This window comes from Kogia breviceps, chromosome 12 (assembly GCF_026419965.1).
Source record: "Kogia breviceps isolate mKogBre1 chromosome 12, mKogBre1 haplotype 1, whole genome shotgun sequence".
NCBI classification, from domain to species: Eukaryota; Metazoa; Chordata; class Mammalia; order Artiodactyla; family Physeteridae; genus Kogia; species Kogia breviceps.
The window spans coordinates 66,879,572-66,894,021 of record NC_081321.1 but is presented as its reverse complement, the minus strand read 5'-3'; the positions used below and the strand labels follow the sequence as shown (position 1 = coordinate 66,894,021).

Below are 14,450 nucleotides of genomic sequence, written 5' to 3'. Positions count from 1 at the left end.
CCCCATTGTCATTTGTTTCTAAGTATTTTTTTATTTCATCTTTAATTTCTTCAGTGATCACTTCGTTATTAAGTATTGTTTAGCCTCCGTTGTTTGTATTTTTTACAAATCTTTCCCTGTAATTGATACCTAGTCTCATAGTGTTATGGTCAGAAAAGATACTTGATACGACTTCAATTTTCTTAAATTTACCAAGGCTTGATTTGTGACCCAAGATATGATCTATCCTGGAGAATGTTCCATGAGCACTTGAGAAAAATGTGTATTCTGTTGTTTTTGGATGGAATGTCCTATAAATATCCATGAAGTCCATCTTGTGTAATGTATCATTTAAAGCTTGCGTTTCCTTATTTATTTTCATTTTGGATGATCTGTCCATTGGTGAAAGTGGGGTGTTAAAGTCCCCTACTATGATTGTGTTACTGTCAATTTCCCCTTTTATGGCTGTTAGTATTCGCCTTATGTATTGAGGTGCTCCTATGTTGGGTGCATAAATATTTACAATTGTTATATCTTCTTCTTGGATCGATCCCTTGATCACTATTTAGTGTCCTTCTTTGTCTCTTGTAATAGTCTTTATTTTAAAGTCTATTTTGTTTGATATGAGAATTGCTACTCCAGCTTTCTTTTGATTTCCATTTGCATGGAATATCTTTTTCCATCCCCTCACTTTCAGTCTGTATGTGTTCCTAGGTCTGAAGTGGGTCTCTTGTAGACAGCATATATATGGGTCTTGTTTTTGTATCCATTCAGCCAGTCTGTGTCTTTTGCTGGGAGCATTTAATCCATTTACATTAAGGTAATTATCAATATGTATGTTCCTATTCCCATTTTCTTAATTGTTTTGGGTTGTTATTGTATGTCTTTTCCTTCTCTTGTGTTTGTAGCCTAGAGAAGTTCCTTTAGCATTTGTTGTAAAGCTGGTTTGGTGATGCTGAACTCTCTCAGCTTTTGGTTTTCTGTAAAGGTTTTAATTTCTCCATCAAATCTGAATGAGATCCTTGCTGTGTAGAGTAATCTTGGTTGTAGGTTTTTCTCCTTCATCACTTTAAATATGTCCTGCCACTCCCTTCTGGCTTACAGAGTTTCGCTGAAAGATCAGCTGTTAACATTGTGGGGATTCCCTTGTGTGTTATTTGTTGTTTTTCCCTTGCTGCTTTTAATATGTTTTCTTTGCACTTAATTTTTGATAGTTTGATTAATATGTGTCTTGGCGTGTTTCTCCTTGGATTTATCCTGTATGGGACTCTCTGTGCTTCCTGGACTTGATTTACTGTTTCCTTTCCCATATTAGGGAAATTTTCAACTATAATCTCTTCAAATATTTTCTCAGTCCCTTTCTTTTTCTTTTTCTTCTGGGACCCCTATAATTTGAATGTTGGTGCATTTAATGTTGACCCATAGTTTTCTCAGACTGTCTTCAATTCTTTTCATTCTTTTTTCTTGCCTTACGTGGGCCTCTCACTGTCGTGGCCTCTCCCGTAGCAGAGCACAGGCTCCGGACGCGCAGGCTCAGCGGCCATGGCTCACGGGCCCAGCCGCTCTGCGGCATGTGGGATCCTCCCGGACCGGGGCACGAACCCGCGTCCCCTGCATCAGCAGGCAGACTCTCAACCACTGCGCCACCAGGGAAGCCCCTCATTCTTTTTTCTTTATTCCACTCTGTAGTAGTTATTTCCACTATTTTATCTTCCATTTCACTTATCCATTCTTCTGCCTCAGTTATTCTGCTATTGATCCCTTCTAGAGAATTTTTAATTTCATTTATTGTGTTGTTAATCACTGTTTGTTTGCTCTTTACTTCTTCCAGGTCCTTGTTAAATGTTTCTTGCATTTTCTCTATTCTATTTCCAAGATTTTGAATCATCTTTACTATCATTATTCTGAATTGTTTTTCAGGTAGACTGCCTATTTCCTCTTCATTTGTTAGGTCTGGTGGGTTTTTACCTTGCTCCTTCATCTGCTGTGTGTTTTTCTGTGTTCTCATTTTGCTTATCTTATTGTGTTTGGGGTCTCCTTTTCGCAGGCTGCAGGTTCGTAGTTACCATTGGTTTGGGTGTCTGTCCCCAGTGGCTAAGGTTGGTTCAGTGGGTTGTGTAGGCTTCCTGTTGGAGGGGACTAGTGCCTGTGTTCTGGTGGATGAGCCTGGATCCTGTCTTTCTAGTGGGCAGGTCTACGAATCTGCTGATTTGGGGGCTCTGGCTCACTCAGGCCAGGGGGAGGGAGGGGTATGGATATGGGGCGAGCCTGCGGCAGCAGAGGCCAGCATGACATTGCACCAGCCTGATGCACGCTGTGCATTCTCCTGGGGATCAGGGGACCCTGGCAGTGGCGGGCTGCACAGGCTCCTGGGAGGGGAGGTGTGGATAGTCCCTGAAATTCTTAATTTCAACCCTTTTAGCCATTACTTCTGGTATTTTCTCTTATTTAAACTTATCCTATGTCTTGCTCTTATATTATATGAGGATTTTAACTCTCTTATTCTTTCCCTTCCTTTCTCTTACACCCATCCTCCCACTATAATCATCCCAAAATCACATTCAGTGTTACCATTATTATGATTATGTAAATAATTCCACAAATGATCCTAGTAGTCATTTTCAATGATAATATTTCCTTTTGTATGGCTTTCTGTTTTTCTAGGATTTAATTAATTACCTGATAAATAAATTTGCTTACTTATTTTTAAAGCTATGATAAGTCTTCCCACCCACTCCAACAGTTTGGTTTCATAATTTCAATTCAGATTGTGTACAATGGTCATGCAGATAATTTATCATTCTTATTTTTATTTTCTTTGAATCATCTCTGTTTCCTCTGCTCTCTACCTCTGATCTGTACCAAATTTTTTATAAGCTTGTTTCATTCTTCTAGCTATTGTTATGGGATTTACCTCTACTAGCACCTTGAAAATTCAGGAGAAAAAGTGGCCAAGATCCCTGAAGTAGAAAAGGCATAAAACCCAGAATACAGATAATGACTGAACTTTGAGGGAAAGTGGAACACCTGTTCTAAACTGAAAGATAGAGTTTAAGGATTTGTGTGGATGTAGTTAAATTTCCAGATGGTGGTGAGGGAAGATCAGGAAGCTGAAGGACTGTCCATTTAAGGTCTTCTATTTCTTTTGGAAAATTAGAAGGGAATTTATCTGTTCTGTGCATATGGCAGGATTGACTCTGGATCTTGTAGGAGAGTAACAAAGAGACTGCTTAGGAACAAGTGGGCAAAGAAACCTGGATGGTAATACATGGAAAACACCACCGTCTCCTCAGTGTCAGGCTCCTTATGCCAAGGAGCTTCCCAAATTATCAGAAAACCACACCAGACCCAAGTTGCTCACTTCTGCAGCTGATTTTTCCCAATATCTCAAAAATGTAGTTATCTATCTACTAATAAATTCCCATGTAAGCTATTAGGAAGATAAAATCATTTCCACATTATCTATGAATTATATGTTTTAAAATTATTGCTTAATATAATAGTTAATATTATATTATTAATATAGTATTTAAAATTATCACTTCATTTGCACCAATAACTGATTTTCCCCTAGAGATTTGTGTTCATTGAGTTCTCTAAATTCTTTTTAATTGGAATATATCATATTCCAATTAAACAAGGGAAATGGTTAAGTTCCAAAGTAAATTCGTCAATTCATTTGTGAGTGTGATTCAAATTTACTTTTTTTTTCATTTTTGCCTTCTCTTTTAACCACTGAGCTATTCTTACTTATACATGATAATAAGGATACTGATGATATTTATTATCCTTCTTTGAAAATCTCTTTGCAATTTGGAACTATAGCCACCATTTTACCAATTTTATAGTTTGCAACTCTACGCATAATTATACTTATTTCTACTGTGTAATGAACTAATTTTTCTGCCACTTCTTTTCTAAGAATACCAATTCTACAGTAAGGAGTTTTAAAATGTACTCCATTGCATTCTCAGAGAGAGAAAGCTTTTTGCTAACCCAAGACATAAGAAGAATTCTGACAGATAAGTTGAGAAAACTCACATGAAATTTTGCATCCCCTTAATGAAAAGAAAGGAATGAATATTTACCTCAAGAAAGCAATAGTTTCTTTTATATCTCACTATTTAATTTAAATAATAAGACAATATATAAACTAAGAATCTGATTTTTTAAATTATTTTAATTGTAGGCCATGGCACAGAAAGAAGATATGGAAGAAAGAATCACGACCCTTGAGAAGCGTTACCTCAGTGCTCAGAGAGAATCTACCTCCATACATGACATGAATGACAAACTAGAAAATGAGTTAGCAAATAAAGAGGCCATCCTACGGCAGGTTCAGTATCTCTGTCTTGGTTTTGTTCTGGTCTGTGTGTGTTCTCACCATTCTCACAAAACATGGAGTAAATAATATATGGTATTCCTTGGTAATCAATCATTCTCTAAAACTTATAACGAAGCTAACTAAACAGATGTGATTTTCAGTGTGTAATCTAGAAATCTATCTTAATAATAATAAAAATAATGACTATTTACTTTGGATCTAGACATGAACCAGAAACTGTGCTAAACAGTTTACATGTATTACCTCAATGTATTACCTCACTTAAATCCAACCACCACCTGTAAATACAATTATTATACTGTAAAGTATAATAATCATTATACAATTATTATACTGAGGAGTAAAGTAAGTACAATTATTATACTGAGGAAACTAAGGTTCAGAGACATGAATGCTCTCCTAAGGTCACACATATGGTAATTGCAGAGTCAATAATGGAAACCTAGGTCTATTCGGCTCTAGAGAAGGAGTGGGCAAACTATGGCCCATGTGCCAAAACTATGGCTCTGTTTTATAAATAAAGTTTTATTGAAACATAGCCATACCCATTCATTTAATCATTGTCTATGACTGCTTTTGTGCTACAACAGTAAAATTGAATAGTTGGAACAGAGACTTTATGATACACAAAGCCTAAAATAATTACCATCTGGCCTTCACAGGAGAAGTCTGCCAACTTCATCTCTAGAGCCTGGACTCTCAATCATTATGCTACATTTCCTCTCCTACTCCAGCTAATGTTACGATTTTCAGTATGTTGCTATTACGATGTATCTGAAGTCTTAGTACTAAGTTGTATTCCATTTGTTCAAGTTAATACTCACTATTAACTTCTTTTCTTTTTGCGGACGTCAGTAAAAGGTTTTGTTTTTTAATGTGCTGAATTTGTTAAGGAATATGGATAAGTAATATATGAAAACATGAGAACAATAATCTCTTTGCACAGTAGGTATGGTAGTAGTAGCTTATTTTAACTCTAGAAGAGTGGCTTGAAGCCCACAGCCCCTGGTGACTGGTGTTTGCTATCCTAACTGTGACAATTTAAGTGTCTCTTTTTTCGTCCCTATTTCAGATGGAAGAGAAGAACAGACAGTTACAAGAGCGTCTTGAGCTAGCTGAGCAAAAGTTGCAGCAAACTATGAGAAAAGCTGAGACCTTACCTGAAGTAGAGGCTGAACTGGCTCAGAGAATTGCAGCCCTGACAAAGGTACTGCAATAAAACAATTGGTCAACCTAGATATACTTATAGAAATGACTAGTAATCAAAATGGAATATATAAAGATATTCTTTAGGCTTTATGAAGATTAAGTTTATTTAATCTTTACTCTATTGGTCTGTTATTTAGATGAATTTTTATGTTATACATATCTTATTTATGTTGAAATGAATGACTGAAATATATGATGTGATGATTCCTTTGCCTATTTAAACATTAACAAAAACAAAATATCACATCCTTAGAGTTAATTTTCCATGGTTATATTTGCACATATGGATATACATGAGACATAATAATTTAGTAAGCTCAACATAAGTTGTACGGTATTAGAAATGTAGGAGATATAATAAGCAGTTGATTCCTTTCTGACTATGGTATGAAAAAGTTTGTTAGAAGTTAGACATTAGATTTGTAGAAGTCTAAGGCCATTAAATAGTCAGAAAGTGATTTTAATAGTTGTAATTTCTTCTGAACCAATTCAAATCAATAATATTCTGAAGAATGTTCAAAATTAACTGCTATGTTATGGACATTACATTCTGCAATTATATGCATATTTTAGAATTTAGCAACCATTTTAATGCTAAAATGACTATTCTTACCTTTCACAGTCAAATGGAATGGCATTGCTTGAAAGTCACGTCGCTAGAATAAAAGTACAGATTTTGTCACTAAAAGCATGTTTGACTTTTAATATCAATACAAAAATGTACACACATTTTAAATGTTCACACGGTCATTACCATGTGCTGTTTTCCACACCACTGCAGTAAACGGGTCAGATAGATATATGAACTGCAAGTTATAAATTCTGGCATTAGGGATTATCCAAAACAATTGATGCAGCAAAATAAAAGTAGACACGTATAGTTACTTTTGGAAAAGTAAATAATTAAAGAGGAAGAGTAAACTGATGCCTATTAGTTAAAATAGGGTAGTTAAACAGGTTGTGAAAAGACAAACAGTTGACAAAGCAGAAAGTATTGGTATAGTTGGTTGTAAAGTATTGGACTAACTAGCTGAATGAAACTTTAGTCTGATTAGGGTGATACAATCTGGATCCTTCCATAGTCACAGACCATGCCATAAACCACTCTGGAAATTTCAAAAATGTGTGATTTCTAAAATAAATGTATTTAATTTTAGAAATATTATTGAAATTATATAAAAGGTGCGAACATAGTAGTAGTAGTAGTATGCTATTTTTTCTTGCAAACACATTTAAAATTACTATAATATGAATTAAGATATGTATACTTAGGCTTTTCATCTGAGGAATATAAAGAACTTTTATAGAGTTATCTTATTGAACTGAACTATTTTAGGGGGAGTTAGGCAAGTGGCTAAATAATAAAAGTAACTTTTGTAATATTTTAGTGTAAAATAATCATCAATAGTGTCGTAAGTAAAATACAAGGAAGTCAGGAATCTCTCCCCCAAAAACGCAATTTAAAATTCAGCAAAATTTGCCCCAAATTAACATCTGATGGATTGAAAATAAAGCATAATTTAAAATATAATACTTGACATATGAGGCTTTAAATATTCCTAAGAATCCTTAATTTAGAATGTAAAAAAAAAAAACTTAAAATAGGTGTCTCATCTGTTTTGCCCTCTATTTTATTTTATTGAGGTCGTAGTTGATACATATATTCATTTATGCACCCCAAATAATTTCCTCAGTTCACTCCTACCTGATAATATATTGCTAAAATTCCACTTCATCTGGAATTAAAAGGGAATAGAAAGGGAATTAAAAGGGAATAGAAAGGGAATTAAAAGGGAATAGACCCTTTTGATTTCCTCAGTTTTCAGCAGTTTTATCTCTCTTAAGAAGTATGAAAGGGCTTCCTTGGTGGCGCAGTGGTTGAGAGTCCGCCTGCCGATGCAGGGGACATGGGTTTGTGCCCCAGTCTGGGAAGATCCCACATGCCGCGGAGCGGCTGGGCCCGTGAGCCATGGCCGCTGGGCCTGCGCGTCCAGAGCCTATGCTCTGCAACAGGAGAGGCCACAGCAGTGAGAGGCCCGCGTACAGCAAAAAAAAAAAAAAAAAAAAAAAAGTATGAAAATGTTAGAATTCACTCTGCTTGTCCTTTTTACTGCTTTCTCTCCTGACTGGCTCTGTATCAACATTATTTCAGATATACAGTTTTTAGATTATCGCCATATTTAATTCATTATTCACACGCCTCTGGTGCTGAGATTTTATTTTCAGTGTACTCCCTGTGCTTGTAACCCTTTTCTAACATTTGAAGATCAATCTTTCATTTGCTCTTCCAAGCTTTATGGCTAAAATGATTTTTGACCATTTTCTTATCTCTGTTCTCAAGACCTTTAGGGACTGTCTCTAGAACCGGTTTTAGTTATTCATTATTTCAATTCCAATTTGTTTTCAATATCTTACTATTTATCTCCAGTCTTTTCTACTTCATAATGTTTTTGACTTCTCACTAATTTATGATTTATGCTTAGTTTAAACCTAGGCTCCCTCTCCTATATTTTGATAGTTAATTATATTTTGATAGTTAATAATCCCTCATATATTTTAATTGGCCTATAAGTATTTTTTCTACTTTTATTATCTGCCACTATTGTTTTCTTCTCTTTGGCCCTCCTCTCTTTAAATTTGGTTGCTTCTCCATTTCCAAATATATTCACATTCTTCTCAAAACTATTTCTGCCTATAAAAGAAAACTGTTAAGTTTTCTTCTAAAACTTTAGCTCGTGTGAAAATTGCCTTGTCACATTAAAGAGTGAAACCAAGATAAGCCCTATATCCCATCAAGGAGTCAAAAAGTAGCAGATTGTTCTTATGTGACTATAGTATTTACACCAGTTGCTTAAATTGCAGTCTTCATAAGGTTAAGGTGAACATAAATCAAGAGTGGTTGCAAATTGACCCAGTGTTTATTTAGAGATGATTTCTGAATTTATTCTTTGGTTGATAAGAGTATCTTTTTTTCTGCCAGTGTGGTTGTGTGTGTGTGTAAAAATAGGTAGCTAAAGCTCATTTGAGCCTTTTAGAAAGTCAGAAGTATTCAATAATGGCTAGGGATAAAATTTAAAATTTGGCTTTGGTGAGTGTATATACAATTAAATAATAAACATTTTGGGATCCCAGTCTTATGATTTATGATGTTTACTTCTTTAATTAAAATGCATATTCCTCAGCAAGGACATAATTCATCTTGAATTCCATAAGGTATTTCATTCATTTTTAGTACCAATAAAAAGTATCAACAATAACAGTGATTTAAACATGACAGAATTCTCGTTTAATCTCTGAAGTGAATTTTCACAATGTTTGGTGTGTTTTCAGTTTGGTGTGTTTAAGATGGAAACAGCTAGAAGTTTAAGGACCTTTGAAAGATCTACTGACTTACTTGTATATTTGAATAAACAATTTTGTAAATTGAAATGTTCATGCCTTGACTACCTTGAATCAGTCACCAGATTAATTGTCTTAACATTAACTGCTTGTTAAAACTTTTGAGAGATTACAGATATGTTTAAGAATTTAAAATATACAATTTCAGCAATATTTTGATCCATTTACTGTATTCTTAGTTGAATTATAAATTTTTAAAAATATTATAAAATCATTTTGTGGCATTTGAAGACTATGGTAACATTCTGTGTTGCTTCTGGTTGGAAATTTGGGGAGAGAAATTGGTTATTTGTTATTTCTTCATTATTTTCCCAATTTATGAAATAATATCAGAAGGAAAATCTTTCAAAATGTAAATGTTATTATTTTCATGAGCACAGCAGTTAAATGTTAAATGTTTATTTTATAGATTAAGTTGGAATTTGTTGCATAAAATAGTACATATGCATATGAACCAATACATGAATAGGTTACTATTTCTTTTCAGGTACTGCATGATATATTTATATATAGTCCTATATTTGCATAAAGTAAGTTTCACTGTTTTAGAATAAACTTATAAAATGTAATAGAATATGTTCTGGAGGTTAAATTTTGTTATCCTGACATAGGGTACTTTGGCTGTTGCGATTATTGACTTCTAATTATGATTAAGATGTTGATGTAACTTTACATGTAATCTGTGCATAACATACTAATACAATTCAGCTATCAGCAATGTCACATGTGTTGAACACTCTGCATCTGTGGTAACCTGACATTCACCTCCAAGACATGTAACTAACCTTGGCACTGGGCAAACATTAGCTCACAAAAGGCACTGTGCTGCCTATTCACTTTAGGGTACTATTTTGTTTCCATAGCAACAAATCAATGCAGAATCAGTTTTAGAGTGGTCCCTATTATCATTCAGGAGAATTCACAATAAGTTTTCTTGTCCTCACAGCATTATTGTCACTTTATTTGAAGACTTTTAATCATTTTCATTTAAAATGTCGAATTAAGGCTATGTCTAAGAATAGGCGCTGAGGTTCTACACCTACAGCCATAGTGTGTATTCAGAGACCAGAAGTCATTTTGCAATTTTGCCAGTGCTTCTGAGGAAACTCAATCCTGCTTGAATTGGAGAACACTTATAATAATTAACCCCGTGGCTTAGCTTTTTCTCTGATTTCTAGAGAGCTGGGTTTATAATAAATTTTGTTCCACATTTATTTCACCTGATTCATTGCCTTGGCCTACTCCTCAATATTGAGGTACTTTGTTTCCGTTATTTTTAAGTAATATGATAAACAAACAAACAAACCAAAATATAAAACTTTTAACAATCTATCAGAGACATATTCTAGTGTTTGGTTTCCCATAATTCCAATTATTACATGACTCTTTCAGAGTTGCTTTAATTCATTCTGTAGTGGTCTTTCATTGCCAGCCATCACTAACCTTCCATACCTTAGATTGGTAGCTTTTTATTTGAACATATCATTATTTTTCACTTATAACCATCAACTTCATCATGTTCACCAGATATCAGTATAGTTCTTTCCACATAAAATTCTATTAAAGTATTAAATTTGCTGTCACATTTTTCTTTTAAGCATTCTGTGCTATGTTCTGTTCAGTGTCAGTGCCTTTAGTTCTGATTTTTCAATTTTGTCCCTCTCCTTTTCCTTGACTCGTTAGTCTGATCCAACCTCTTCTACCTCATCTGATGATTATCAATATGTTATGGAAGCTAAACTACAAGAAATGATCTCCATACGTAGGAAGGTAGTCCTACTGGACTTTACTTTCTATTGCTAAATAGAATTCATCTAAGTTTTTCTTTTCATTTGTAAAAATTATGTTACTTTTATTTATTGATAATCGACCATCTGTGCAGTTCAGTGCTTCAGGAGCTTAAGATTGGACAATGGCAGGTTTGTGTTCAAACCATGCACAGTCTGCATGTTACATTTGGCTGATTTCATTGCTCATAAATAACTCCAATGTTTTGCTGATGCTTGGATGTAACAGGCCTTTGTAGCTGACACATTTCAAGCAATGCTGTTCAGCTGCCTGTATAAAAAAAGTTTATTTTTTGAAAACTACATTTGCGGTTGGTAGTAGCTTGCTTTACATTTTATTTCAGTTTATTTAGAGGAAAAGTGTTAACCATATCTTACATGTCAGGTGCATTCTTCATATTTCTTAACAGGCTGAAGAAAGACATGGAAACATTGAAGAACGTATGAGGCATCTAGAAGGTCAACTTGAAGAGAAAAATCAAGAACTTCAAAGAGTATGTATTTTAAGACCATCCCTCTCAAGCATCAATTTATGGATTTATAGTCTACATATAAGAACTGAATGTCTTTCTCGATTATAGGTTATATTTTAAATCATATGAATATGCCCTGTGCATTAAAAAACGTTTCTGCCAATTTAATCAAAACAGACATAAAATTAAATCCAGCTTTAAAACTAGAAAAAATACAAACAAACCCAAATATTTTTAAGTGATTTTTATGTTAAATTTATTTATTTTGTGAATGTAAGGCTAGGCAAAGAGAGAAAATGAATGAGGAGCACAACAAAAGATTATCCGATACTGTGGATAGACTTCTGACTGAATCCAATGAACGCTTACAGCTACACTTAAAGGAACGAATGGCTGCTCTAGAAGAGAAGGTAAAAGGACCAGTAGAATCACATGATTATCAGCTATGTTCTTATGATCATGTTTATTTTACACTCTGCTACAATAATTGCATTGTTCAGATGATCCATTTACTTTCCTTAATTTAAAAAGAAGCCTGATATATTCTTAAAAGTGAAAAAATAGTTTCTGTAAAAATATGTAAGATCAATTTTTAAATGAATAAAAAATGTTACGTGGTATATAAATCTTACATATTAGCATGATCATATAAGACAAAGGTATTAAAACGTGTTGCACTTTTGTGATGAAAATATTTCATTTGTCTTTCACGTGGTATGCGAAAAAGAAGAGTAAGACAAAAATTAGTATTTTGGAGTGTGTGGGGAGGCTTGCTTTGAACCATACAAATGTTTCAAGTAACTGAATCTACTGCTAGTCTAAAAGCCAAAATGTGAGTGAGTTTATATCACCAATAGCACTAGTGTCAGTCCCACCACAGAGTTTAGAAATGCAAAACTTTCAGCTGCATTGTTTCCAAAAAAGTGTTTCTGTACAATCTACAATTTCATTCACAGTTAATATGTGCAATTAATAGTTGGTGACTACCTGACCAGCAAAAGCTAGTGAGCTGGTTGCCAATTCCAGAGTATAAAAAAAGGTAGGGACTAAAACCTAGGTGGAGAAGTCATTTTGGAAATATAGATTGAATGCCAATCGCTACTTAAGCTAGACATTTTCCCCTGCTCCATACAATAAACCAAAATAGGAAAAATGTTTCAATGAAATGTTAAAGTGGTTTGATAATTTACCCATTAAGAAGTCATAAGGCATGCCTTCTTCCCATTCAGCACCAAATGCATGCCAATAACCACACTCTTATTTTAATTTAACTCTATAAATTTGAAAAGAATACATTATTTTAAATCATGCTTTGTAATACTGTAAGAAAAGCATAAAGCTTTTACAACAGTAATACTTTTATGAGAAGGATATTTTTCAAATCTATGGTGCAAGTTATTTCCACATCATGATATGTAACATTAGTTTTTTAAAAAGCTAATATTTTATTTTTATTTATCTAATAATTTAAACATTATTAGAAATTGTTAATTCTGTCTTTGAAATAAAGATCCAGAAATTGAACTTTTAGAAAAATCTGATCTTACAATTTCTTGTTCTTCGGGTAGTAAAAATGAGTTTATCTGAATTCTTCTCTATGATAGCTTTGGCTAATACTTTGCTTTTTATTCACTTTTTCTCATTTGAAAAGTAACTTAATTATTTCAAATTTTAAAAAGACTGGGAAGAGGCAGTCAGAAATAGCTTAAAAGTTAATATTTATCTTATTTGTCAATCCAAGTGTTACAAAATGACATTTCCTATTTAAATTATGTATTTCTAAAAATGTTAAGGTGTCTTGTTTAAAGATTCCATTGAAACTTGGTTTCCATGGAAACAAAAAAATATATGTACCAAGGAAGGAATCAAAGAAGATTCTTGAGTGATAAAAAATTAATCTACACATTTAATTATTTTCTGTTTTATTTATTATTTATCTGGTTTTTTTTTTTCTTTTCTGTAGAATGTTTTAATTCAAGAATCAGAAACTTTCAGAAAGAATCTGGAAGAATCTTTACATGATAAGGTATTATGGAAGCTTACATTTTGCCCACTTTTCTATTTCACATTGGTGAATATTTTGTTATAAAATAAATTTGATAGTAAATAATTTTAGGATGCTATCTTTTAAAAATATTTTAACTTTTATGTTATACATACGGAAAAGTGTACATATATAGGGAGAGCTTGATGAATTTTTACAAACCAAACACACCGAAAATCAACATCCTGGAAGCCCCACTTAGTTAGTATATAATCACTACTCTTATCCTAAAGGATAATCACTATCTTGACTTCTAACAGAAAAAAAAATGGTTTTGACTTTTTTCATGCTTTATATAAATGGGATAAAAATGTATGCACTGATTTGTCTCTAGTTTGAGATATTATTTTAGCAGAAATGTATTACATACCTACTGTGCATAAAATTGTGCTGTTATATTTGCAAACATGCACTTTGTTCTAAAGTACCTGAAAAGTCTAATTGAGGAGAGAAAACACAAAGCAATGAGTTGTAGCGTCACAGATGCCAAGTGTCAAATGAATGAAAGATAGTAAGAACTACAGGTAGGAGAGATCAATATACATTGCTGCTATAAAGAAGGCTTCAGAATGCTTTAAGGAAAGATAGGACTGTTTTGCAAGGCTTTCAAATACAGCGCCTATGCCATGATTGCAAGTGCTTAGAGTGGGGAGGAGGTGAGTAGTGAGTTTGATATCTTAAATAATAATGGACATAACAGTTTGGATGGAATCAGTTATTCTTATTGTAGGATATGTGATAGACTAGGCAGATAAGGACCAGATTATAAAATGTTAAAAGCTGTAATTGCTAATGTGTTTTCCTCCTTCCTTAACATGTAAAATTCTTGTTAGCAATTTTGTCTTATTTCATTTTGTTCAGCATCAGTAAATGAAATAATATAAAATCACTAACTTAAGAAGTGACTTATAGATGTATATTAAACAAAAGATGGAAGGAATGGAAACAGAGAAAGGAGGGAGAGAGGGAGTAATGGAAGGAAGGCAGGAAGAGAGGGAGGAAGGGAGGGAAGGAAGGACAGAAGGGAAGGAGATCTGGCAACAGTATGTCATTTGGAAGGTATTGGAAAAGATGAGAGAATAAAGATAAGAAAGAACAATTGTACATTTAACTGTATTGAATTCTACATATTATGATGTTAATTTTAAAAATATCTATTTAGTCCCACAGTCAGGACATACACACCCCTAAGCCCCGAAAAATAGGTGTATTAG

At 33.5% G+C, this 14,450-nt stretch overlaps 1 protein-coding gene across 21 annotated transcripts in view; it reads left to right on the top strand.

The window, feature by feature from the left end:
- Positions 1-14,450, top strand: part of PPFIA2 (PTPRF interacting protein alpha 2) — a 437,715-nt gene that overhangs the window by 326,408 nt on the left and 96,857 nt on the right. For 12 of the 21 annotated variants that reach the window (XM_059081639.2, XM_059081638.2, XM_067009805.1 and 9 more), the window contains 5 exons: positions 4,169-4,315; positions 5,397-5,531; positions 11,130-11,213; positions 11,471-11,602; positions 13,156-13,218. In XM_059081639.2, the coding sequence (XP_058937622.1) occupies positions 4,169-4,315; positions 5,397-5,531; positions 11,130-11,213; positions 11,471-11,602; positions 13,156-13,218 (561 nt within the window). Of the gene's footprint in view, positions 1-4,168; positions 4,316-5,396; positions 5,532-10,615; positions 10,703-11,129; positions 11,214-11,470; positions 11,603-13,155; positions 13,219-14,450 lie in introns of all 21 variants that reach the window. The other 9 variants (XM_067009799.1, XM_067009814.1, XM_067009803.1 and 6 more) reach the window with 1 other exon arrangement.